The sequence below is a fragment of the Phyllostomus discolor genome, chromosome 4, assembly GCF_004126475.2.
Source record: "Phyllostomus discolor isolate MPI-MPIP mPhyDis1 chromosome 4, mPhyDis1.pri.v3, whole genome shotgun sequence".
In the NCBI taxonomy this organism is placed as follows: Eukaryota; Metazoa; Chordata; class Mammalia; order Chiroptera; family Phyllostomidae; genus Phyllostomus; species Phyllostomus discolor.
The window spans coordinates 1,924,922-1,950,792 of record NC_040906.2 but is presented as its reverse complement, the minus strand read 5'-3'; the positions used below and the strand labels follow the sequence as shown (position 1 = coordinate 1,950,792).

The 25,871-nt window shown below is 65.9% G+C and overlaps 1 protein-coding gene across 1 annotated transcript in view; it reads left to right on the top strand.

The window, feature by feature from the left end:
- Window positions 1-1,599: 1,599 nt before the first annotated feature.
- Window positions 1,600-25,871, top strand: part of MLPH (melanophilin) — a 30,887-nt gene continuing 6,615 nt past the window's right edge. The window contains exons 1-9 of the mRNA XM_036022669.1: window positions 1,600-1,928; window positions 6,303-6,436; window positions 15,149-15,367; window positions 15,507-15,622; window positions 17,071-17,109; window positions 18,186-18,289; window positions 19,309-19,524; window positions 20,212-20,398; window positions 21,923-22,047. Of these exons, the coding sequence (XP_035878562.1) occupies window positions 6,327-6,436; window positions 15,149-15,367; window positions 15,507-15,622; window positions 17,071-17,109; window positions 18,186-18,289; window positions 19,309-19,524; window positions 20,212-20,398; window positions 21,923-22,047 (1,116 nt within the window). The 5' untranslated portion in view covers window positions 1,600-1,928; window positions 6,303-6,326. The remainder of the gene's footprint in view (window positions 1,929-6,302; window positions 6,437-15,148; window positions 15,368-15,506; window positions 15,623-17,070; window positions 17,110-18,185; window positions 18,290-19,308; window positions 19,525-20,211; window positions 20,399-21,922; window positions 22,048-25,871) is intronic.

Sequence of the window (25,871 nt, the reverse complement as noted above, 5' to 3'; positions counted from 1 at the left end):
CCCAGAGTGTGTGCACATCCCCTCAGCAGCTCACTCACGGGTGGGGGGGGGGGTCTTCATATCACACTTGCAGGGCGCTGTGGTTTTGAGATTGTGTCACCCGTTTAACATCTCTTCAATTCTAGAATTTTCTCTTAAACATCGTATGCGTCCTTGGAGGCAGCCATGTCCGTTTCGGGGTTTATTGTACAGGTGTGTTGGTGTGAGGTGTTGTCGCCGAGCACACGGGTGGGGAGGGGTGCCCAGACACCGCTGGGGATGGCGGTCCTGGAGGAGGAGGAGGAGGAAGCACGTTTGACGTTCCCCTCTACACCGTGTATGGTCTTTACCGCACACCTCTGCCATCTACCACCCGCATCCGCTTGTGCCTTTGAAAACCTACTCGTTCAAATAAATAATCACTGAAGTTTCAAACCTGTTTTTAAGTCTTCCATCGAGGAACTTACAGTCCCCATACCAACTTTTGGGGGAGGGGTGTTAATTTTACAAGCGATGGTAAGGACGGTCCCGGGTTGTGGAAACCCGTCCAAGTGGAAGCCGCACGCACCTCCAGGGCTCGCGCGCACCAGCGGGCGGGGTTTGGTGAGCGCCCCCATCCGAGGGCGGCCCAGAGCCCTGAAACCCCCAAATCCGCCGCCCGCGCTTCCCGAGGCGCACCTGCACCCCAATGCTCTCGCGGGAGTAACGTTTTGTGGCTTTTGAAAGCTCCTTAAAACTCCCACAGCGATCCTATCAGGTTTCGTGTCCTCTCATGTAAAATGGAGCTGACAATAGCTGTTCACCTAAAAGCGTTCCTTATTTAAGTGTTTATTTATATTCCTGTCCGCATTATGGAGATATGTAACTCAGTTTCCAAAGTAGCTCCCAGGGAAAGAATGTAGCGATCTTTTGTTTTTTACATGCTAAGTGAGAGGGAGGAAGGGGGCGCTCTTGCGCGCCCAAATGCGGAGGAGAGAGGGAAGGTGGGGATTGGGAGGGACGCGCCGGCGGGCGGGCTGGAGCTGGTGGCTGCCCTGAGCCAGTCTGGGCTGCAAGCGCCCGAGCACGGCGCAGCTGGGAGGAGGGCGTTCCCAGCGCCCGCCCCGCGTCCGCCCGCGCGCCCCGCCCTCTCTGCGCGCGGGTCCTGACTCCGCCCAGAGCCGCGGCGGCGGGACCCACCTGCCGGACTTTTCTTGGTGGGCGTGGACTGGGCGCCCTCCAGGCGGCGGGGCTCCTGGCGCTGTGGGCTTCCCCGTCCGGGGGCGTTCAGATGCCGGGGCGGGATGGAGGGTGGTGAGGGGACACGGGGTCTGCGCGAGGGAACCCCGGGCTCGAAGTCCCGCTGCCCAGCTGGTGTTCCCACTTAGTGGGTGGCTTTGGCTAACTAAGGCTCTTTTCCAAGCCTCAGTTTCCCCTTCTGTGAAGCCGGAGGAAGGAGCGTCCTCCCTGCAGAGTTGGGGAATTTAACCAGGCACGGCGCTGCGGGAGCGTTCAGGCGAGCGGGTCGCGTCCACCAAGGGTGGGATCGTCCCGCGGTATCAGCACCCGACAAAGTCGCGCGACTCTCCAGGTGCAGGCGCGACTCACCAGGTGCGGGTTCAACCCACCCCTCCCCCCGGCCTCCTTTCTCCCCGAAGCTGGCTTATGACAAGGGGCGTGGGGTTCCCTCCTGCCCCTGCGCCTCCCGCGCCGGCACCGGGGTGCACGCCCCACCTCTCGGCCCAGCACCCGGAGGTGCCCGCGCTCCCGGAGCTGGGCGGGGCGCAGCACATGTGACCGGGCGGGCAGCACCAGGGCCTCACCCCCCCCCCCCCCGACCGCTGCCCGCCAGGCCGAGGCAGTCAGGCGCTCCTGCCCTGCGCCCTGCGCCCCACACTGCCGCCCGAGTGTGCCGTGACCAGACGCCCAGCTTCCTTGGGAGCAGAGCCTGCAGGCGGGGGAAAGAGTCAGTGGGTGAGTGCCGGGAGCAGGGGATGGGTGGGGCACCGGTGGTGCCCAGGACAGGAGACTCAGGCTCAGGGAGGGTCCCTGGAGATGTGACCCCCCTCCCATCGCTCCAGGCTTGTGAGGAAATCCTGTCCCGCCCCCAGAACCCCAAACCTCAGACTTCACCTGGCCACTCTGGCCGGACTGGTCCGGGTCCCCAGACAGCCCGTTTTGAGGGAAACGGTGCTTTCAGTCAGGAGCCCAGTCGTGGGTCTGCGTGCAGACAGATCCGAGGCCGCTGCCCCGCAGGGGTCTCACTGGGCTGGCCGCCCAGGGCCCAAGGCTGTTGGGGTGACACTTCCTCCTGGGCTCCCTGACCTGCAGACCTTGGGGGCCAACCCGGGAGGATGTCCTGGCCTGGGAGGAGGCGCCCCAGCCTCTGTCTGGGCACGCAGAAGCCTCAGTTTCATTGGAATCCTCTTTGTTTGCTGCCAGGCCCCCTCCTCGCCCGCCCTGCCCGTTGTAGAGCCGTGGGGGGGGGTCTTCGGGCAGTGCCTGAGCCCCGCCCCCTGTGACCCCCCTCCCCTGGTTTGTTTCACAGGCTCCCATCACACCCAGACCCAGAGGGCCCCACTTCATTGTCAGGTGGGTCGGGGCCTTTATATCATCTCTCCTTTTTTATGTGGGTTTTAATCTTATTTACACACTTCTGTCTGAGAGGTTGGAGTGGCCATGAGGGGAGGGGAGGCCCGGGGGCCCACTGACGGCAGAGGGTGGCCCTGCCACGGCGTGAAGGCCAGGGAGAGGCCGGAGCTGGCAGACCACGGGCCGCCGAGCGGCGGCCTTGGCACCGGGCGAGGCAGCGCCGGGCTCACAGACGGGCGTCAGGGGCCGAGAAGGCACCGCCGGCGGAGTGGGCCTGGAGGGAGGACAGGGGTGGGGTGGGGGGGGGGAGCAGGCGGATGGGAAAGGGGCCCCTGGTGGCCTTGGGTGGCAGTGTGGTGACGGCCCGTGTGGTGGGGTCGGCCTTCCAGGTCTGACCATGCTAGTCCTTGCGGAGCGACTGCCGGAGGAAGAGTCCCCCGCCCCTCCCCACTTAGAGCCCCCTCTTTAATTCTGACCCCAGCATCTTGCGGGGCGGGAGAGGGCCAGGGTGGGCATGGAGCCCGATCACTGTCTGTGACGCCGGTGGGGAGACCCAGGGCACCTGTCCCGGGTCCCGGGGCCAGCTGGTGGTCGGAAGCCAGCTCCCGACACACAGCCCCACCCTCGTCCTGCAGCCTCAGCTGGGGACCGTCCTCGAGGTGGGCCCTGGAGCCGAGGCCTTCGTGGCAGACGCAGGACCGGGGTCCGTGTGTGACCGGGGGACCTGGCAGGGAGAATGGGCAGGCGGGGGGGCTGGCTGCAGGGCGCCACCCAGTGGTGCACCTGCGGGGGAGAATTCTGGTGGAAATGGGCTCCTCTTGCAGCCCAAGGCGGTTGGGGCTGGGGGCTGGGGGCTGGGGGCTGGGGACGGGGCTCCCAGCCGGGGACAGCAGGCCCCACTCTGGGGGCAGCCTGTGGGAAAGGCCGCAGGGGTGAGCGCCGAGCTGAAAAGAGAAATCTGCACCCGGATCCCTGTCGGCAAGCACAGCCTCGCACACCTGGGCTCTGAGTCAGCCCGCCTCCCGCCGTGGCCAGCTGGGCCTTTGGTGACAGACCTCACCGGGCTTCCCGGTTTTATTTGCTCAGGGGGTGACTGTCACCGGCCCGTTGTCATTGTTGTCCCGAGGCTCAGGGGCCGGCCCGCCCAAGACAAGGTCAGGCCAAGTGTGAAGGAGGAGGCCCCGCCCAGATTTCTCTTACTTTTTTTTAAAGATTTTATTTATTTATTTTTAGAGAAAGGGGCAGGGAGGGAGAAAGAGAGGGAGAGAAACATCAGTGTGTGGTTGCCTCTCACACGCCCCCTACTGGGAGCCGTGGCCTGCAACCTGGGCATGTGCCCTGACTGAGAATCGAACCAGAGACCCTTTGGTTCCCAGGCCAGCACTCAATCCGCCGAGCCACAGCAGCCGGGGCCCAGATTTCTGTTTAATCTGCCCAAAATAGGAACTCAAAGAACTTTAACAATGAAGATGACCCGCCACCGAATTTCAGCCACCCGGGCCCAGGGTGTTCCAGTCATAAAACCGTTTCCGCAGTCTCTCCCCACCCGGGGCCCCGCCGAGCCGGCCCCGAGGGTCTCCCTCACGACCCCCCAGGGCGGGGGAGGGCGGGCCGTCTCAGAGATGGACAGCGAGGTCACTGACTGGGCAGCAGTGGGCCAGCACAGAGGGGAAGCGTTGGCCTCAGGAACCTCGTGACTAGGAGTTATCTGCCCCGAGTGGGCGGGGCGTCTGCCCTCCCCACACACCCGCCTGGGGGTGGGGGGTGCCTTAGGCCAGACCAGGCGCCCTGCAGCCCTGCACCCTGCCCGGGCCGCCTGCCCCTGACTGCTGGCGGGGGGGGGGGGGGGGGGTCGGTGGAGATGAGGCCTCTCTGAGCAAGGAGGTGGGGGCGATGGGCCGGGGATTATGGGCTGAAAGGCTGTCCCCTCCCCGAGGGCCCAGGGATCCAGTGGTGTGGCGGTGCCTGGCAGAGGGGCCGGCCCTTCCAGCTGCTGTCTCGTCCCAGCCAGAGGCGAGCCTGATGGGATGCTAGCGACATGTCCCCGGGACGCCCCCGACTTCCGGCGTGTGCACGTCACATGCTGGAGTCCAACACACTCTCACCCAGGTTAAGAATGTTTTTCCAAACACGACGGTGTGTAGACAGGTTCAAGCATCCTGTTCGTCCCCTGAGTGGGGGGGTTCGGCCACAGGAGGAGACGCCGTGCTGTGAGCCGCTGCCCCAACCGCTGACCCAGGGACAGCCCCCGGGGGTCGCTGCCCTCCGTCTCCCCCGGCCCCGCCGCTCTGCCCGGGGCGGGGCCGGATCGGACCGTGAGCACCTGGGCACAGCTCTCCCGGTGACGTCTGACGCGTGAGGTGGACGCAGCCTGGTCTTGGCGGAGCAGGTGGGGGAGGGGGTGTTCCGAAACACGTGTTCCCTGGTCACCAGTTCTACTAAACTGAGCGCTGGGGACGTGTGTCCCTCTCCGTAAGCCCAGGGCCACCGTGGGCGCGTGCAAGCTGGTGCTGGTCCCCGACAACACCGAGGTTCCCGTGGAGGCGGGGTGGGGCGCGGCATGGCACGGGTGGGGGCCGAGCGTCTCGCTCTGGTCTCCGCCCTCCCCGTCCCGCCTCGGCATGGTCCTGGCCGGCCTCGCTCCAGCCGCCGGAGCCAGCACTGGTCCCCACGAGAGGGGAGGTCCCGCTCAGCTGACGGTCACGGTGCTTCTGTCGGCTCTGGAAATAGAATTTCAATGACGGCCCTTCTTAGGATACAATTTTTTTTCAAAAATAGTAAAAAAAAAAAACAAAACTGAATACATCCCAGTCATCCATCAAATAACTTTTTGTTCCAGTTTTTTAAACCCAGAAACTGTGTGTTCCGGGGAGCATCAAAAACCGTTTTGTTTTCACGTTTCCTCGTCCAGGATCCAAGTTCAGCTCGAATGAGGACGGGGGAGGGTACGGGGGGGAGGGGTGGGGACAGCCTGGGCTCTCGGCAGCGGGGGGGAGGGGGGCGGGCCCTCGGGGTGCAGAGCTCACGGCTCCGAGGCGTCCAGGGTTGGGCCCAAAGTGGAGGTGCTTTCCCGCCAGACGGAAGGCACGAGCCAGGGAGCATGCTAGTGGACGGCCACGGGACCTCTGTGGGGACCTCCGTCTCAGATGGTGCTTGAGCGCCACTGGGAAAACGTCACTTTTCCTAATCAACCTCTGACGGGCAGAGTGGACGCGCATTCCTGGAGCAGAGCCGGGCGGTGAGCCCGCCGCGGGGTCGGCCGCTCCTGGCGCGGGAGCCTGGGTGCGCCCTGCCTTTGACGCAAAGGCTCCCCCGTGAGGGCGGGCAGATGGGACCCCCACCGGACGTTCGTGGGAGACAGACTTCAGGCCCCAGCGAAGGTCTCCTGAAGTCACCGCAGGGTGGCACGTAACCTTTGTCCCCCCCACAGAGTGTTGCCCCAGAGCAGGGCTGTTCCCTGCCCCGCCCCCCCCGCCCCCGGACGGAGCATTTCTGCAGGACCGCAGCTGGGGGCTCCCATCACAAAGCACCACCCTGTGGCACACGCCCCGACCTTGCCGTCACAGACACTCCTCCCAGAAGGACGGAGAGTGAGGGGCCTCAGGGCGTGGGCCCCGGGACGGGAAGCGGATCCCAGTGAATCCAGGGCGTGGGAACTCCACACGCAGGTTCACCTGTCTGCCTGTGTGGGGACCATCGAACCCGGGTGCAGACAGGCGGCCTGGCTGACGCTGCGGTCTGCCACCCCCCAGGTGGGACCCTGCCCAGGAGCGGAGATGGGGAAGAAGCTGGACCTCTCCAAGCTCACGGACGAAGAGGCCCAGCACGTCTGGGAAGTCGTCCAGCGGGACTTGGAGCTCAGGCGCAGGGAAGAGGAGAGGCTGGAGTAAGTGTGTGGGCCTCGCAGGGCAGGCGGGCAGCACGGGGCTGGGCGCGAGGAAGCGGGGGTGGGAAATGTCCTCTGGAGGGGAACCAGGCGACCTGACTCTCAGGTGTGCGCTGAGTGGTTTCATTTCGACTGGATCCGCCTCCCGGGGTGACATCGCCCCCTGGTGGGGGGAGGCTGGGGCTGCATCACTGCCAGATGAGAAGAGCTGAAGGTGATACAGGGTGAAGACCTGGCCCACTCGGGAACCCCCGAATGTGGCCACCGAGGGGCTTGGGGCCGAGGCTGGCTTCTCCGTCTTCCTTCCCGGCAACGTGGGTGGCACCCCGTCCCCTCCCGACCAGTGGGAGCGGCCACCCCCCAGCGGCGCCGACCCCTTCTGCTGTGTGCTCCTCCCCACCACCAGCGCTCACTCCCACTGGGCTCCCGGTCGCCCTTCCTGGGGGCCGCTGGGGACACCTGGCCGGGGTTCCAGGCGGAGCAGGGAGGGGCGGTTGCAGGGGGGGCATCGGGCGGCTCCGAGGCCTGGGCCTATCTCTGAGCCCCCGCAGGCCCCCAGCAGCGGGCCACCGGACCCGACCTCTGCCCTGCAGGGTGCGGGTTACGGACGTGGTCAGCTGTGGGCACAGCCAGCGAGCTTGCCCACGGGCTGGGTGTGGGGTGCAGGAACTGGGCAGAGTCACAGGTGACTCCGAGGTCGTGGCCCGAGCAGCCGAGCGAGGGAGCTGCCCCCTCCCTTGGGAACGGCACCGTTGGACCAGGCCGGGGGACAGCGGGGAACAGGGAGCCACGCCGGGTGGGTCGGGGACCTGTCGGGCCTTTAGTGGACCAGCGGGCCCCCATACACCGGGCCAAAGCCGAGGGGCGTGGCCGCGGGAGTTCCCACTGCGCAGGGGAAGTGTGTGCTCCTTCCCCTCGGTGGCCAAGGTCGCTGCATGTTCAGTGACTCGGACACACGGACACACCTCTCAGCTTCGGAGGTTCTCGAGAACGAAAAGCAAGGTGTCGGCTGCGTTCCTTCTGGGGCCGCTCAGGAGAAGCCCGTTCCCCTGCCTTTCCCACCTCTGCCAGCGCCCACCCGCGGGGCCCCGCCCTTCCCCTTCTCCAGGGCCGGCCTCAGGAGAACACCCTTCACCCGCTCGCTTTCCAACCCCCGCCCCCACCCTGCCTGAGAGTCTGGGATGACGTCGGGCCCACCTGGGTAACCCAGGACAGCCCCCCCGTCTCCAGGCCCGTAACTCAGTCACATCTGCAAAGTCCCTCCTTTGCGATGTGAGGTGGCGTCCTCACAGGCCTGGGCAGCCGGGGAGCGGAGGTTTCTGGGTGAGGGGACCGTGATTCCGCTGACCCCCGTGTTTAAAGCCGGGGACTCCGCCTCGGTGGGTGGTTCCGAGGGACTCCCTGTGTTTCTTGCAGGTGGACGGCTCCCCTGTCGCCCCTGCCATTCCCGATCCCTGACCTTTGTGCTCCTTCGGACCCTTTACAGCACAGAGAGGGACGGGCCCAGGCGGCCTCTGTGGGCCGTTGGAAAGGGGGTCTCCCGTGAGGGACGGCCTGGCCGCAGCCCCTGTGCCATGAGCAAGCTGGGACTCAGGCCACGCCCCCAGGCCAGCCGGTCACGGTCAGGGCCACATCCTCATTACGAAGTGGCTGAGGCTGTCTGCTGGGTGGGGGGGGGGGCAGGGGATTGGCCCATCCTCTGCGTCTCCTCGGCCACCATGTGATGGGGGGTGGGCTTGGTAAACACCCCCCATGCCTACCAGACGGGGAGAGGTGTGGGGACCACAGAGTGTCAAGTGGCCCCCGGGAACATGAGTGGTGGAGGGACAGTGATGGGGACACGCACCTCACAGGGCCGGTCGGTCGGGGCTACCGAGGCCCGGAGAGCCGCCTGCTGCCTGGTTCTCGCACTGCAGACGGGGCCCTGGCTGGAGACACGCGTGGGAGGGAAGGAGCCGTGTACATGAAGGAGGGTTAGGGAGGCCTTTTCTCTGGTTTTCATCGTTTTGGTGCTGCTTCTCCTGTTCACGGTGCCGTCGGTTCAATGAGCAACGGACGGCAAAGCTGCCCCAGCCTGGGAAAAGCCTTTCCCCCAGAGCCCCCCACCCCCCTGACCCCAGCAGCCACCAGCACAGGGTCACGCAGCCCCCGGGCACGAGGGCAGGCATGCCCGGGGGGCTCAGATGCGTGTAGAAGACAGGCTCTGGCCCTGGAGGCGGAAGCCGGCCCTGCAGAGCGGGTTGGCTGAGACGCCGGCAGTCAGTCCTGAAACGGAAGACAGCGACTGAAGTGCAGACGCCCCTTCTTCCCAGTCTCTCCTCCGTGCTCCTCGGGCATTTAACCAGCTTCCGCACGGAGCATCGCCCACTCCTTGCCTGTAGCCCGTCTGGGTGTCTCCAGGACCAACCACCCCGGGGACCACTTCCCATGTGCTCCCAGTTCCCGATGACACACGGTCTGCGAATCGGCGGGGACCCGGGGCCTCAGGGGACCGCCCCGTGGGTGGCCAGGACAGACCGGGCAGGGCAGGAATTCTGCGCACGAGCATCTGCGGTCTGTGCCGCCCCCCCCCCCCCCCCCGCCCTGAGAGGGGTGCCGAAGGGGCAGCCCGGCTGGACGCACCACCAAGGTCAAGGGGAGAACACGGTTCAGGGAGGAAAGCTGCGACACCAGGAAGCAAGCACGCTCGGCCCCAGAGAGCGGGCCCCTGTGCTCCTGCACCTGCGGACACAGACAGGGGGGCGCGGGGTCCCCCACCAGGAGCCGGCTGCCAGAAGGCGGCCTGCCCGGCCAGCGACTCCCCTCCCCGAAGGCCCACTTGAACATGTGGAAACAACCCAAGAACAAGAGAAGAGGGAGGGGTCTCTTTTGAAACTTACAAATCCAACAGAAACAAACGGGCACCAGGGGGATTCCTCCCCTCCACTGGGGAGGGGGCTGGGGCTGCTCTGGGGAAGGCCCGCCCCCACCCCACCCCCACCCCCACAGTCAGATGGGCGGCCTCCCGCCTCCTCTGTCAGCGCCGGAGACAAAGGAGCCCGCCCAGGCCCCTGACCTTCACAGGCACCTGCCTGACCCGAGGACCCCAGACACCAGAGCCTCTGGCCCCTGGGCCAGGCCTCAGGCTCCCCCCACCCCGCCCCGCCCCCGGGGAACCCGGACACGTCTCACTCGTGAGACTGCAGAGGGGCCTTGGCCCTTCCCCCACCCCGCCCCCACCCCCGGAGCCTCCTAAGGGCATTCCAGAGACCTGCGTGTTCCTTCCCGGGGGACAGGGGTGCCACCCGCAGGGGCCTCCGTGGGGCTTCCCTCTGAGCACGGGCAGGGATTTCCCCTGGGGTCTGGCCCCCTGGCAGGCTCCCTGGCAGGACCCCCAGCAGCCGCTCCAGGACCTGGAGGAGAAGGAAGCGGGGCGGGGCGTCCGGCCTTTGGCTCAGCGCGGGCAGACCTGAGCCCCTCCCCCCGCGGCTGGCGGGTGCGCGCCGGGGCCTGGGAGTGGGTGTTGACTGTGCCGGGCGTGGCGTTGTTCCTGGCTCCCCGGTGGGTGCGGTGCCGGCTGCCAGCCGGCGGGGAAGTCAGAGGCGCCGCGAACCGGCTGCCAACGGCGCCGGCGTCAGCCAGCGCTTTCGGAGGGAGGCGGGCGGGGCGTTGCCAGGGGGACGTGGGCGTCGCTGTGGGTGAACTTGGAGCCTTGGGGCAGGGCCGCCATCTGTGCGAGAGAATGGGTGTCCTGGGGCCACCCTGCTGCCGGTCGCGGGGCTGGGGCTGTGAGCCCATGGGTGCGGCCACCCCCTGGGTGTGGGGAGGGAGGGTGGACAGCAGAGGCTTTGCTCACAGCGGCTGCTCGGCTTGGACTGATGGTCTGGCAGCATTGACCTTCACTGTCCTCGGGGGCCCCCGGGGACGGGTGACGAGGGGGACACCAGGGGGAGGGGGCCCAGGTGAGGCTCCTGGGAGGCGGTTCCAGCCGCAGGTGCGAGAAACCAGCTACGGAGACCCGGGAGGCCCTGTGGGAAGGCAACCGCCTCTTTCTGCTCGTGTCCCCTCCCTTCGGGGCTCAGTTCAGGCGGAGAGTGTCCGCTAGTCCGGGCACCCGGGGAGCTAACAGGAATCTTGAGAAAAAGCATAGCGGGAGGAAGCATGCGCCCCGGTTTCAAACTACACTACAAAGCTACAATAATCCAAACAGCACGGTACTGGCATGAACACAGGTCTAGGGACCACTGGGGCAGAACAGAGAGCCCAGAAACAAATCCTCACCTGCACGGTCAATGACCCTGTGGCCGAGGAGGCAGGGACATACAGTGGAGAAAGGACACTCTCTTCCACAAGGGGTGTTGGGAAAACTGAACAGGTACATGGGGGGGGGAGGAAACCAGACCACCCCCTTGCGCCGCATACAAGAATAAACTCAGGATGGTTACAGACTTCAGTGTAGGACCTGAGACATAACACTCCCGGAAGAAAATGCAGAAGGTCAGCTCTCTGATATTGGTCTAAGTCGTATCTTTCTGGGTGCGCCTCCTGGGACAAGGGAAAGAAAAGAAAAAAATAAACAAAAGGGACGGCGTCAGACTCAAAAAGGTTTGCACAGCAAAGGGCCACATCGACATTACGAGAATATACACAACGAGTGGGAGGAGATATTGGCCAATGACATATCTGCTAAGGGGTTAATATCTAACATATATCAAGAACTCACACAACTTATCACCAAATTCAAACAAATAATCCAGTTAGAGAATGGGCAGGGGACCTGAATAGAAAGCTCTCCACAGAGGACACACGGACGGCCAGTGGACACAAGGAAGGATGCTCAGCATCCCCAACCACCAGAGAGATGCAAATTAAAACCATGACAAGATGCCGCCTCGCACCTGTCCGAGTGGCCACCACCAATGAACCAACCAACAGCCAGTGCTGGCGAGGATGCGGAGGAAGGGGACCCTCGGCACTGGGGGCGGGGGGCGGGGATGCAGACCGGCGCGGCCACGGTGGGAAGCCACGTGGAGTCTCCTCAGAAACACAGTGGCCATGCTGCCCAGCGGTAACTCTTCCAGGTGTTTGCTCGAGAGAACAAAAGCACCCGCTGAGACAGGTCTGGGCGCCCCCTACGGGTTTGTGCGTGCACTGCAGCCACGGCGGGAGCGGCCAGGTGCCGGCCAGCAGACCAGGACACTGCGCTGTGTGTGTGCGGCCGACGGGACACCCCGCACCGGGAAAAGAATGACCTGTCACCGTTTACGGTAGTTCGGATGGGCCTAGAGGGCACTGTGCCGAGGAAAATGAGAGAAAGACAAATGCCATATGATGTCACGTACGTGAAGAATTTAAAATACAAACAAAGCGAATGAATAAGCCAAACAAAGCAGATGCTGATGGCTGCCGGTGGGGAGGGCGGGGGGGGGTGGCCGGGGGAAGAAAAACTAGTCAATAAAAAAATGAACTATAACAGCCCCTCCCCCCCAACACCTCGCTCAGTCCTCTGGCCGCCCCCGGCTGTGGCTCCCGTGCTGTCCCCGGGGACCCACGAGGAGGGACGAGGCCGGAAGACCACCCGGCAGGCCGTCCCTGACGCGGGAACGCGGGGGCGGGCGGCCGGCCGGCCGGGGGCTGTTTCGTGTCATCCCTCAAGACGTGCCCCACGTTCACTCACGTCACTCGAGTGTCAGAAAGGCTGTAAGCTCAGACAGGACAGTCACCTGTCCTCGGCTTTTAGGGTCCCATAATCACAGAGGCGCACCAGAGTAAGCCTTCCTGAAGGGACCCTCCGATCCAGAGACCCCGCTCCACGACTCCCTCCTTCGAGGAGTCTTGAAGGAGAGCTCCGAGGTGGCCCGCCAGCCCAGGGCAGACGCGGCTGCCCCGGCATTCCGGGGCCCGGCCTCCTCCCCGTCCACCGGGAGTCCCCTCGCTCGCTCCCCCCGCCTTATGGGGCGGCCCATACGCTGTGTCCCGGTGGCACTGCTGGGCTTCCCTCAGGCCAGAGAGTGACAGCGCAGAGCCACAGCCGGGGACCCGTGCCCCTGGGCGAGGGTGGCGGCCGCCCTGAGCAGACGCCCCGCTCCCGGCCCTGCCCGGCCCACAAGTCAAACAGCTGACCCGGGGGCCGCCCGACAAGGCAAACAGGGGGGGATGGGCGGTTGCGATGCCTGCAAACAGACCCGGTTCCAGAGAAACTCTGCGACACGGCGCCCAGGGCGAGCCCCGGGTCACGTGCGGCTTGCCCCAAAACATCAGAACAGTGAATTTAAAAGCATTAACAAATAAGAATTAAAAAAGAGGAAAAATGAGAATAACCACACGACAACGACAACAGTGAGGAGTCGGAAGTCACCCCCAGGCGGGTCCGTGGTGCCCAGACAGGACGCCGGGACCAGACACGGCTGGGACAGGCGCCAGCTGCCCGCAGGGTCCGGGGTTCCTGGGGTCCAAGGTCGCCCAGCAGATGGGGGCCGCCTCTCTCGGCCCCTGGCGCCCCACCCCCACTCTTTCCTCCTTGTCACTTTCGTCCTCGTGCGGTCACTGGCTTCAGAGGACCTCGGAGAACGTCGGTGCGTTTCTGTCCCCCGTGAGTCCCGGGGTTCACTCAGTGGACCACACTGCAGGGCCCCACGACCGCGCTCTAGCGCCCTGACGTCGGGCGTGTCTCCTCCGGCGATGACCTCGGACAGAGTCAGCGTGGTCACCTGACTTCCAAAGACGCGTCTCTCCCCTCGGTGACTCGGGGGTCTCCCGGAGCTGCAGCCCCTCCCTGGTCAGACTGACCCTGGTTTCCGGGCCCCTGGAGGGAGGGCGCACCTTCAGACTGTTCTCAGGAGCGGCCGGGGTGCGGATTTCAATTTGGGAATCTCTCCGCGGGGCGGTGGGGGCGGGGACAGCCTCACTTCCCTTCTCCTCAGGGTCCCAGCAGAATAACGAGCCCCCCAAATGCCCACGTCCAGATCCCCAAACCTGTGAAAGTGTCAGGGTGCGTGGCAAAGGGGAATGAAGTTTGCAGTCGCCATTAAGGCCACCAAGCAGCAGCCCTGGCCGTGGGGAGGTGGCCCTGGGGAACCCAGGTGGCCCGACGCCACCACAGGGGCCCGATGAGTGGGAGGAAGCGGGAGGCGGGAGCACGGGACAGCCAGAGAGTCCCCGGAGCAGGACTCAGCCCCCCCCAGGGCCAGCGCAACCACACAGGTCACACAGGTGCCCCCGGAAGCCGGGAGAGGAAGGGGGCCGGTCTGCCCTAGAGGCCCCAGGAAGGACGGCCGTCCTGCCCACCCCTCACTCCCAGCCCAGTGACCCCAGGCCGGACTGCTGACTCCAGGACTGGGGGCTATAAGCCAGGGCTGCTTTAAGCCCCTGGGTGGGCGGCCTTGGGGAGAAGCCACAGGCAGCCTCGCTGGGCTCCTGCTGGCCCGAGCCTGCTGCATCCGGTAGCCCAGCGGTGGCCGCCTACCTGGGAGGGCGTCGCCTACAGTGACCTGAGGTCCACCCCTCTCTCCCGTGGGGGACAAGTGAGCGGGGCCGGCTGAGCCACAGTGGCAGCGCTCTCATAAGACAAGGGCGCCTGGTGCCCGTCCAGTGTTGTCACTGAAAGTGGATACATTTGTTCTCTCAGCCGAAACGCGGCGCCCGGCAGGCGCTCTCCGGAGCGGAATGAAGGCGATGTGCTCGCTCTCTCTGGGGACTGTTCTCCCGAGAGTCCACGCAGGCCGGCTCCCCTGAAGCCGTGCGGCTGGACGCCAGGTGGTCCGGGCCCGGGGTCCCCCTGCGAAGACGGGTGCCGGGCCCTCCGAGCCAAGCCGTCCCAGCCCTGCTCTGTGGGGGCCACGGCGGGGCACCCACTCACTCGCTCTCCCACTGGGAGGCCCCAAACCCCTCGTAGAGGAAGTGCCACCTGGCTTTGGGAGGGGACAGTGACCTGTGGGCTTTCTCAGCAGGGCGCCACCCTGCCGTCCTCCTCCTGGGCATTGTCCTCAGCTCGGGGCTGTCGACTCGGGTCAGGGTGGCAGAGGGGGCGTGGCTGGCCGGGGCCCCACGGAAAACACAGCGTTGGCCCCGCCCGGAGTCTCAGCGGCCCTTCCTGCTGCGCTCTCTGTGGCCTGTGCTCCGCCCGCTGGTCCGCCACGTGCTGTTCCCTCCTCTCTGACCGTCCCTCAGACACTCCCACTGGGGACAGAAGGTTCCAGAGAACCACCCGGCCTGACCCCTGCTGGGCTCCCCGGGGGGGCCCCCAAGCCCACCCCGTCCGAGGCAGATTAGATACCGGACGCCAGCACCCACAGGCCCACACTCACCCAGCTGGGCGGGACCCCGGTGCTGGTCGCCCCACTTGCAGCCCTGCGTCGGAACAGCTCAGGGCTCCGGGGTGAGGCCGGAGGGGCCCGGGACCGCTGACCGTCCCCTCTGTCCCGCTGAGCTGCGCCAGGTCGTGCAGGCAGCGGTGGGCGGTGCCCCAGCCTGTGATTTGGAATTCGTGTGGCTCGTGCCCCCGTTGCCGGTGAGCAAAAGTCATGCGCGTACATCCCGGAAACACAGGCCACTGCGAACAGCCACGGAAGTGTGTGCACGCCGTGTCACTTCTAATGAAAGTACCAAGGCCCCCGAACCTCACGTCCGAACCCACGTGTTGAGACATGAGGGAGTTTTGTGGGTGCTCCCACGTGTAAAGCTGTTGTGGAAATGAGGCGTCCAACTGTCCCCCATTTCCTGTGCTTCCCCGAGGGAGCTGAAGGGCAGGATCAAGAAGGGGAGCCCCCAGAGGGAGCTGGCGTCCGACGGGGCCCACCTGAGCGAGACCCGCTGTGCCCACTGCCTGCAGCCCTACCGGCTCCTCGCCGCCCCCAGGAGGCAATGCCTGGACTGCCGCCTCTTCGCCTGCCCCGGCTGCAGCCACGCCCGCCCGGGCGGGGGCTGGCTCTGCCACCCCTGCCACCTGGCCAGGTGAGCCGGGAGCCCCGGGGGGGCCCACTGGGTTGGGGGCCTGGCTCGTCCCTCTGGGGGGAGAGCAGGCTGAAGGAGGGGTGGCCCCTGTGTGTGGCCATCGGGCAGAGCCGCAGGCCTGAGCTCCGTCCCCCCGCAGGGTCCTGGAGCGCGGCTCCCTGGAGTGGTTCTACGGGCACGTGCGGGCCCGCTTCAAGCGGTTCGGGAGCGCCAAGGTGGTCCGGTCCCTGAGCGCGCGGCAGCGGCCGGGTGCAGGTGAGGAGTGGGCGGAGGGCCGGCGGGGTAGGGGGAAGAGCCTCTGTTCCAGGCTGTTGTGCTGTGTCGGGACCAAGCAGGTGTCTCTGGAATGTGGGTGTGAGCGCCTCCTGTCTGTTGGCCCCTGTTTCTGGGGTTTGTGAAGAGGTTGGCAGCCTGCCGTGTGGGGTGCAGACGCTTGCGCCCCTGGCCTGGCCCGGCCCGGGCCCCTGGGAAGCCCTGCGTGCTGACTGCCCCCCCCGCACCCCCCCATCTCTGAGGCCACATGTGTCGGAGCGCCATAGCTCTCGGAGACCTCTCAGACCAGGCTCTCGAGCTCAGCGGCTGACGGGACAACGGGGCCCAGGCTCGTGTCCGGGTCCCCAGGTCCTTCCTCCCTGGGCAGCGAGTTTGGGGTGACACGGAGAAGCTCCCCAAGCCAGGACGTTTGTAAGAGTAACAGGTGTCCCCCTGGGAGCCGCTCTGGGAGAACAGAGGGCTGGGTGCGCCCCAGGGACTCGGGGAGGGGCCGTCACCCGGTTCTCGGGGCGGGGCTCCCTCCCCTGCCGCCCCAGGCTGCTTCTCCGAGGCTGATGCCGTTGTCTCGGGCTGCAGCCCAGAGACACGCCCTCTCCCCCCCCCCCCCCCCGCCCGGCCGGCCAGGAGCCAGCTGCGGGGTCTTCCTGCGGCACAAGGAGTGTGGTCCGGCCCTCAGGGCCGGGGCTCAGGGGTGGGAACCACAGTTAGCACTGGGAGAGCCGCACCCCAAAGCACCCGAGAATCTCACCCTCAGTGTCGGCTGCTCGCGGCGGGAAACCACACACCATAGCAGAGCCCCGAGGACCCGCTGGGGACATGGGAGGGTCCAGGAATCTGTGTCAGGTACCAGGTCCCGGGGCTCAGCTGACGCTGCAGGAAGCCTGCCCATCTCAAAGCTGCCACCACCGAGAGCCAGCAGGTGGCGCTGTGGGGCAGCCGGCCCCTGTTTCCCAGGCGCAGCCAGGACGCAGGGGCCCCAGGGAGGCAGGTCCCAGGTCCCGGGCCCCTGGAGTGGCATCCCAGGGGCCGGCTGTGCTCTCCCTGTGGGTGCCCACAAACACAGTGCATGGGGAGGGGTGCAGGGAAGGGGCTCTACAGCTGGGGAAATCGTGCCGCTAAGAATATTCAAACAAAGAAATGATGCAAGTTAGTGTTTTGAAACTCGGCCCAGCCAGGACCTGCACACACTAATGACTGAGCACAGCTGTCGGGGGCGGGGGGGGGAGCACCCAGGGTCTTGGGGTGCCCTCCAAGGGCACAGCCTGCAGCCAGACTGGGGGGTGCATTTTCCTGACGGCCCCACCACGGGACAGGCAGGCCCTGCAGCAAGAGCATCTGGGATGTGGGGAGGACCCCTCCCTCTGGTCCAGGGGCCCGCCGACCCCCCCAGGGGGGGTCTGTCCTGCTCAGCACCTCTTCCTCGGCTGCAGGTCCGTCTGACCGCGTGCAGAGCTCGCCCAGCGCTCACGGTAAGTCCTTCTTGCTCGGACACTTGTGTCTTCACATCCACCTCCCTGCCCAGAAGTCTCTGCCCCGGCTGGTGTGGCTCAGTGGACTGAGCGCCAGACTGTGAACCGAGAGGTGGCCGGTTCGAGTCCCAGTCAGGGCCCATGCCTGGGTCGTGGGCCAGGTCCCCAGCAGGGGGCGCATGAGAGGCAGCCACACACTGATGTTTCTCTGCCTCTCTTTCTTCCTCCCTTTCCCTCTATTTAAACATAAGTAAACACTTTTTTGAAAGAGAGAAAGAAATCTCTGTGATGTCGAGAGCCTGGGAAATCCTTTGGTTTTCTCTAGTCATGACTCGATCTGCAAAGAGGGGCCACTATGGCTCCAAGCCTCGCCCAGGTGCAGAGGGGGACGTAAGGAGCGGATGACAGGGGACACAGAGATCCTGCTCCTACTCAGTGACGGGGGCAAGGACCCCACCGGGGCCACACACACCCCCCCGGGCCTCTGGGACCCATGTCCACACCCCTCCCCCCCGGCACAGACAGAGTCCGCTTCTCAAAGCCTCTGTCTGGCTGTTGGGCGTGAGTTTCCTCAAGGCCGTCCCCGTCCGGGGAGAATAAAAACAAGCACCAGGCGGGTCCTCTGAGGACGGGGCGCCCCCGGCTGGCTGGTGCCCTGGGGCTGAGCCTCGGCCCCATCTCGCTGTGCCCGGGGCCGGGCTGGGGAGCAGGGGAACGAGCCTGTGGGGGAAGTGGGTTCTCCGGGGAAACAGGACTGGGCTCCGGGCTGCCTGCCCCCACCGCAACCCCAGGGTCTTCGAATGGTATCTAAAGGGGTCGGTGAGGGTGGGGCGATCACATCGCTGCAGAGCACGGGCTTTCTGCTGTGACTAGGGCCGGCTTTAGCGGATGCCGGGGAGGTCTTTGCACGGCCTCGTCTGGGTGTTGTGTGATGGATGGATGGGTGGGTGGACGGATGGACAGATGGGCAGGCAGGACGGTGAGGGGATGGAAGGGTGGACTGGGGGGAAGGGGCGGACGGACAGACAACGGGGTTGCCTCCAGCCTCTCTCTCCCCGGACGGGTGTGTGCTGCAGGTGGGCCCGAGCCAGGCCCCGGAGACGGAAGCGGGGACGGTGAGCAGAGGGACACGGACGGAGAGCTGGACCCAGCGGCCCAGGCCCCGCCCCTCAGCAGCAAAGTGAGTCTCCCCCGGCCACGCCCACGACCGCCCCAGCTGCAGCCTGGGGTTCTGGCTTCCTGGCCATCTCGGTCCTCGCCGTGAGTCCGCTGTGGCCTGAGCCCTAAGGTGCCGCCTCCCTCGGCCCTGCCGGACGGTCTCCGAGGTCGCCAAGCAGGAGGGTGCGGTCAGCACACGGTCACCGTGGGGACCCCAGGGCCCCTGTGGGGCGGGCCTCTGCCTGCTGGGAAGGCAGCCTGGACCTCTCGACCTGCGCCCACCCCCAGCCCCCAGCAGAGGGCGCACCGTCCCTCCCACTGGGGCAGCCTTTGCTTCTGGAGCGAAGCGAACCCCTCGGGCTCTCCTCTGGGAGCCTTTTTGCTTTTCCTAGGACCCAGTGTGAGCCTTGTTTTCATTGGTGTTTGTTTCTGTTTTCACTTATTTTCACATTTATTTGGGGGGATAAAGATAAGCAAAGCCACTCCCAGGGGTTCGGGGAGGGATGCCGGTCAGACAGGGAGCAGGTTGGAGGGCAGACGGGCGGCAGGTTGGAGGGCCGGGGTGGGGCCGGTGACCGTGCGTGGAGTGACAGGTCTGCCCGCCGCTCCGCAGGTGGGGACACAGGCACCCGTGTGTGACAACAGTGGGCCCGAGCCCCACTCCCCAGGCTTCCATGGCACCCTGCGGTGTCCACTGTCCCCCCACCCGTCCACAGGAGGAGAACCCCCACCTCGGGGTGGGGGCCAGAGCTGGCCTCCACTCCTGCATCTGAGGCCCAGGGAGCTCCACCCCCCAAACCTCCGCCTGCCCAAGGGGCACCCCGCCTCTGCCTGAAACCCCCGGGTGGGCAGCACCTCACAGCCCGCAGAAGCCGGCCTGCCCCCACGGCCGCAGCCTCCCGGGGCCTGGTCCTCGGCCCAGCCCGTCTGAGCAGCCGTGTGTCCATCGTCGGCTCCTGCTTCTCCAGCAGCGGGGTGCTGCGCACACACACCTGGAGGGGCGGGGCGGGGGGATGGGCCCCGAGCTCTGTTTGTTTCCAGCACCCACCCTGCAGCCCAGGGGCGAGGGGCGTCTGGCCCTGCCCCTCCCCTGACCCCGCCTCCCCTCCCGCCCAGCCCGCACCCTCCAGGGGGAAGCGCCTCCTCCCCATTCACAGCCGGGACTTCGAGGCTGAGGCCGACTCCGACGACTCCGCTGGGCCGGGCAGCCGCCCCCCGAGCCCGTCCTCGGCCCCAGAGGCCCTGGACAGCCTGCAGGTCGGTGGGCGCTTGTCTCTGCTCCCGCCCTGTCCTGGGGTGGCCTGAGCCACAGGTCGGGGGCGAGGTCCGGAAACATCACACCCTCCCAGGACCCGAGTCCCCAGGGAGGCTGAGCTGGTGGCGTGGGCATGTGGGGTGCAAGGCAGGGAATCGGGGGCCTGGGGTGTTCAGTGGGCACTTGTCCCAGAAAGAAGGCAGAGCTGGTGGCTCACCAGGGCCTCCTTTCCTTAGGGACAATGGCCGAATGGAGGGGGCCCTGTGCTGGCCCCAGGAAGGGCGGGGGGGGGGGCTGCAGCCAAGGGGCGCCTCGCCCCCCACTCTGCTCCCCTGGCCTTCAGGGATTATGAAGATGTGCCCAGAACAATGCACCTCCCCCCAAAATGACTCCCCATCCTCTTTCCTCGGTCTCCGGGGGGACTAAGCCACCGGGCTGCCGGAAGCATCTCTTCCTCTTCATGTGACAGGTGGCCCTGTGTTCGGGGACACAGCTTTCTCCCCGGGAGACAGGGGGCGGAATAGGCCATAAAAGCAGGATTCCTGAAACCGAAGGGACCTGCTTTGTAAGGGCACGGAGGGGGCAGGCGTCTAGGGCTCCGTCAGCCAGACAACGTGCAGGGAGTGGCCCAGAAAGACCCGCCGCAGGCCAGCGAGCTGCCCCCAGTGTGAAACTTCCCCGGCCGGCAGGTCCCGTGGCCTCAGGCCCTCACCGGTGAGCCCCGCCCGGAGGAGGCCGGCGCTGGGGGCTCTGGAGACCACTCCCATGCAGAAGCACAGACAGACCACCTCTGGCCTGCCAGACGGGGCAGCCCCGCTGAGCTCTGCCCTCCAGGAGCGTCCCGTGCGGCAGCCCTGGGGGCCGCTGCCTCTCCTGGTAGGTACCTCTCCTGGGCTCTGCATGGTGGAGGAGGGGGGGCTTCTGGAAACCCAGGCCCCCGTTCCCGTTGGGGCAGACACACTGGCTGATTCCAAGTGGCACCCCCTTCCGTGGGACTGCTGGGCGAGGGCTGTCCTGGCAAACACCGTGGACTCCTTCCCGCTCTCCCTACACTGGGCGAGCCCCCGGCAACACTCGGGCAAACCGGCGGGGACGCCAGAACTGGCCTCATGGCACCCGGCCACCCCTCAGAGAGGAGGTTGTTGCAGGGCAGGGACCCGCGGGTTTTCCTGACATGACTGAGACCGGGGTGGTCACCGGGCCGGCTGGGGACAGGGCATCTCCAAGGCAGGGGACCAAGGGTGCCCCTGGGGACCGACGGCTCCGGTCCCGTGGGGCGCCCCCTGCCCTGGTGTCCCCTGGGCTCCCGGCGGGGAACTGGGAGGCCTGTGGGTGCCAGGAACCCAGACCCATTCATTGAATCTCGTTGCCACTTTGCTTCGTAATGAAATCCCGAGGTGCTTCCTGTTCTCCGGCCCCGGGGGAGTGTGCGTGCCGGGCGGGCGCGCCGGCCTGATGTAGGCACAAATGAGATCAGGGAGGCCGCACAGCCTTCCCGCTGATGGGCTTGCGAGGTGCGGCGAAGACGTCCCCCCTTCTGCTGTGGACCCTAATCTCATGAGCCGCCCGCCTGGGGGGCCCGGGCAGCGAGTAAACGCATCTGCATTGACCGGGCTTCCAGACGAGGACACGCTCATTTCCTCCCTAATCACCCGCGCCAGGGGCTCGGCGGCGGGGTGCCCGGTGCGGGGGGGGGGGGGGGGGGGGGACTGTACCACGCCGAGGAATGGCGCTGGGGCCCTGCAGCGCGAAGCTCCCAGCCCTGCTGACCCACCACCCGGCCTCACAGATTCTGAGACACACTCCTGCCCCGCACTTGGATGTGGAGCCCGTCTCAGCGAGGAGGGTGGGCGTGAGGGGCAGGGCTATTGCCCCTGGGGCTCCTCCTTCCCCGCTGGGCCCCGCCCCCATCTCCCCCGTGGCTGTGTGTGGGTGGGTCCTTCGTGGGGAGGATGTGGGGACAGGGAGCTTTCCGCTCCACGGCCCAGGGATGAGCGTTCCCAGCCTCACCACGGGTGACCCCCGCCCCCAAAGTCTGCCCCTCCCTGTCCCGGCACCAAAACAGCCCGCAGTGACCAGCGTGGACAGACTTCCTAAAGTCGCCTCCACCCACGGGAACTTACAGGACCCACGCTGGCCACGCTCCATGCCTGTGCAGTCCATGTGGTTCAGTTATGGGACGTTTGCCTCGCCTGCGTGGCTTGCAAGCCACCCAGGCCCACGCGGGCGCCGTGGCCAGGCCCGGGCGTCCCGACACTGGCGGTTCTGGGCCCCACGCCGTGCAGAATACACTCCCTCCCGGCTTTGCTTTCTTTGATTCTTTTTCCCATTGGGAAGAAGTGCCCACTGGCGACTTCCAGTCCTTCACCCCGATGACACAGACTGGCTCTCCGTCCACAGGGGCGAGAGTCGCCGGGAGTGGGCAGCCACCCGCCCCGCACCCGGCAGATGAGGACCCCTCTGACGATGAAGAGAGTTCCCGGGCCCTCGGGGCCGCCTCCCGCCGTCCTGCCTCCGAGAGCCAGGTACCACGGCCGGGGAGGGCTCCTTCTGGTAGCTTCTACAGGGGTGGGGGGGGGAGCTTTTCGCTTCAACATCGAGTCGTATCGGAGAAATCACGTTTTTCATAGTTTAAACCCCCGTGACTGCCCGAGCCCGCGCAGCCTAGAGGGGGGCTGCCGTCCAAACACACGTTCTCCGTCGGAGTGAAGCCCCCCGGGGGGGACCACCTTGAAGTGGTGGCTCAGTCACATCCAGTGCACCCCGATGCCGGCCGTGCGGTCCCCGCCTCTGTGCGCCCCCAGACGTGCTCAGCGGGCACTCCCGGCCCCCCCCACCCCCTGCTGGCCTGGCGACTGCCCCCTGCCCTCTGTCTCCGTGGACCGGCCGGTTCTGGGTCTGCCACCGGATGTGATCCTGGAGCCACCCCACGTGTGGCCTCGGTGACCAGCGTCTCCCTCCGCGCAGTGTCCTTGAGGGGCACGCTCATCGCAGTGGGGTCGGCACTCCGGTCCCCTCGGTGCAAACAGACGGTTCATGCTCTGCCAAGTCTCGTGTCCTTCACAAGGGGGAGATGACGTGTGACTTCCCACCGTGAGCGGGCTCTCCGTGGGCCGCAGGAGAACCTGCCTCAGCGTGCGCGAGGCCCGTTAGACCGGGGGCACCACTCGCGGCGGGGACGCCGACTCCTGACTCAGCCGACTCGTGACGCAGCTGGTCCGTGACGCAGCGGGTCCGTGACGCAGCGGGTCCGTGATGCGGCTGGTCCGTGATGCAGCTGGTCCGTGACTCAGCCAACTCGTGACACGGCTGGTCCGTGACGCAGCATGTCGCCGGGCACCTGTGTGCGCCTCGGGCGCTCTGCTCCGAGCTGAAGCCAGGGCCCGCCCGCAGACAAGCGGTTGGATCTGAGCAACCATGGTCTTTTTTAAAGATTTTATTTATGTATTTTTAGAGAGGGAAGGGAGGGAGAAAGAGAGAGAGAGAAACATCAATGTGTGGTTGCTGGGGGTCATGGCCTGCAACCCAGGCATGTGCCCTGACTGAGAATCGAACCTGCGACACTTTGGTTCGCAGCCTGTGCTCAATCCACTGAGCTATGCCAGCTAGGGACTGTGCAACCACGTTTGATGCGAGAACCTTGAGACTACAAGGCCAAAACAGACTCCGAGGGCTCCGATGGGGCCCTGGCTCCCAGGGAGGAGAGAGTGGGGTTGGGCTGCTTGGTAACCGGTGACTCCTGGGGGCTCTGCTCTGGGCGGAGAGTCCGGAGCCTCGGCTGTGCCAGGCTGGCCCCCAGCGTGTCTGCAGGAGTCTGGGCTAGCGCTGCTCTGGCTTCCTCCGCCTGCTGGGGCTGGGCACAGGCCTGTGCCTCGGGGCTCATCGTGGGAGAGCTGGAGGGACGCACTTGTGGGGCCCATAGGCCGAGGTCTGGGCTGTCGGGTGGAGAGGCTGGGCTAAGGTGGGACAGAACAGACTCCCCAGGATAGAGAGCTCCCCCGGGATAGAGATCCTCCCCCGGGATAGAGACCTTCAGAGGATACAGACCTCCCTAGAATAGAGACCTTCCTAGGGTAGAGATCTCCTCCAGGATAGAGACCTTCCCTGGATAGAGACCTTCCCCAGGATAGAGATCCTCCCTGGGGTAGAGACCTCCCTGAGATAGAGACTTTCCTGGGGTAGAGACCTCCTCCAGATAGAGACCTCCCCGGGGTAAATCCTTCCCAGGATAGAGACCTCCCCCAGGATACAGACTTCCTCGGGGTAGAGACCTCCCTGTGATAGAGACCTTCCCAGGATAGACGCTGCCACATGATAGAGACCTTCGTAGGATACAGACCTCCCTGGGTAGAGACCTCCCGGGCTGGAGACCTCCCTATGTGGCAGGCCCCCAGTGGTGGAGAAGCGCCCAGGGCCCCAGTCAGAAGACAATGGGAGGGAAACGAGAATTACATCGTCAGCTTTCAGTAAGTTTCTAGTTGAACCACTTCAGTAGCTTTCACTTCAACACACGTCCGGCCGATACTAATCCTCCCGGACGCCTCCTTGGATGCTCTCCTTCATGCTGGTGTCCTATCTCCGGGAGTTTTTTTTCTTTTTTTATTTCTATCGCCTCTATTTACTTCGATGAACATCTCACCGGGAACGTGTCCCCTGTGCCTTTATGTTGGGGGACCAGGCAGCCCCCAGTGCAGCAGTGACACGGGGGGGGGGGGGGGGGGGAGGGAAAACCGGGGCAAACCTTGCAGGGCCTGGGGTGGGGTGCCCCCCACCTCTGCCCCACCCAGAGCAGGCCACCAAGCCCGGAGGCCCGAGAACAGCGCTGTGCAGGTGCCGGTCCGAGTGGTCCTCCCCCGACCCGTTGCCCGCCGCTGCCTTTGTGCCCACAGGGGGACTTTCAGGGGGAGGACCCTTCAGAAGGGCTTTCTCTGAGCGCTCGATCCATCGCCCAGGCCGAGAGGGGCTACAGACGGCACAGCCTGCCATACCAAGGACCCCCGTGGGGCTGAGATGGGGCAGGAAACGGAGGCCTGGCACACGCCCCTCACCCCAGTGGGGAGCGAGCGCCCCCCTCCCAGTACCAGCCCCCCCAAGGACACCGGTGCTGTGCTGGGGCTGCAGACGCTGACTCGGTCTCCCCACGGAAGCCTCGCCAGGGCCAAACCGTGGCGTCCCTTTCAGGGTGCATCTGTCTGTCTGTCCACTCATTGAGTGTGGGTGCTGGTCGGGCGCACGCATGCCGAAAGCACCGGCTCGTCCCGAGTGTGACGGCCGTAGATTCCGCTCTGGGCAGAGGGCAGAGGTGCGGCCAGCTTCCCGGGGGTGGCCCCTGCAGCCCCAAGAAGCAGGTGCTCTGCTGGGGAGGGGGGGCATGTGGTGGTGGCGGCAGCTCTGGACACCAGACAGAAAGCCAGGCGGTGTCACGCCTGTCGTGTGCACGCTGCCCTGGAGGGGCCCCTGCTCCTGGAGGCCCGGGTGCTGCCCGGCCTGGCCGCCCTGGCCCACAGCTCTCCCGCCGGCCCGGGGCCTGCTGCCCTGCATGGCTCCACGCTGTCCCCCTGCCCCTGCCCACCTGCCCCAGCCCCAGGCGAGGATGGCCCAAGTCACCGCCGTGGGGCGTTTTTCTTTCCTTTTCGCTCTGCAAGTGACATTCCACAGTGACGCGTCGGGCGCTGGTGGGGTCGGACTCCTCCCGTCCAGGCCGAGGCAGCGGCCAGGGGTCCCGACTCCGAGGGACACAAGGCCGCCTGCGGCCCCCGCCCCTGAGGGAGCTGACCGCTGTCTCCCGAGACCCCGAGCGAGTCCAGCTGTGGCCTCGGTCGCCAGCGCCACATGCACCCCTCGTTTGACAGCTCTCAGCTTCACTCTTCGTCGGGCAGACGAAGCTCAGAGCTCTCGGTGCCGTGAGGATCGAACTCGTTACCTACCGAGCAGGGCAGAGGCGTCTTGGCGCCCGGAGGGCCGTGTCCCGCTGCTGACGCCAGGTGGGCCTCGGGGACACGGTGGCAGCAAGGCCGCATCCGCGGGGCCCGGAACAGGAATTGATTTTCTCGCGCCCCCGTCTGGGAGCTAATAGCTTCTGGTGCCCCGAGAGCCTGGTGACTCAGGGAGGAGGAAGCTGCACATTTGGTGACTCCACCTGGTCGCCTGCTGTGTCTTCTGGCCCACGGGTGACTCGGGCTGTCGCCAGACAGCGGCTCCAGTCTGTTCGGCCGGCGTGGCTAATTGGAGCCTTCCTGTGCTGAGGACAGCAGGCCTCACCCCCCTGCTCAGGACATGCCCTGGGGCTTTCTGGCCCAGTGTCCTGTCTCCCCGACCTGCGCCCCCAGCTCTGGCGGGGCGCTGCAGA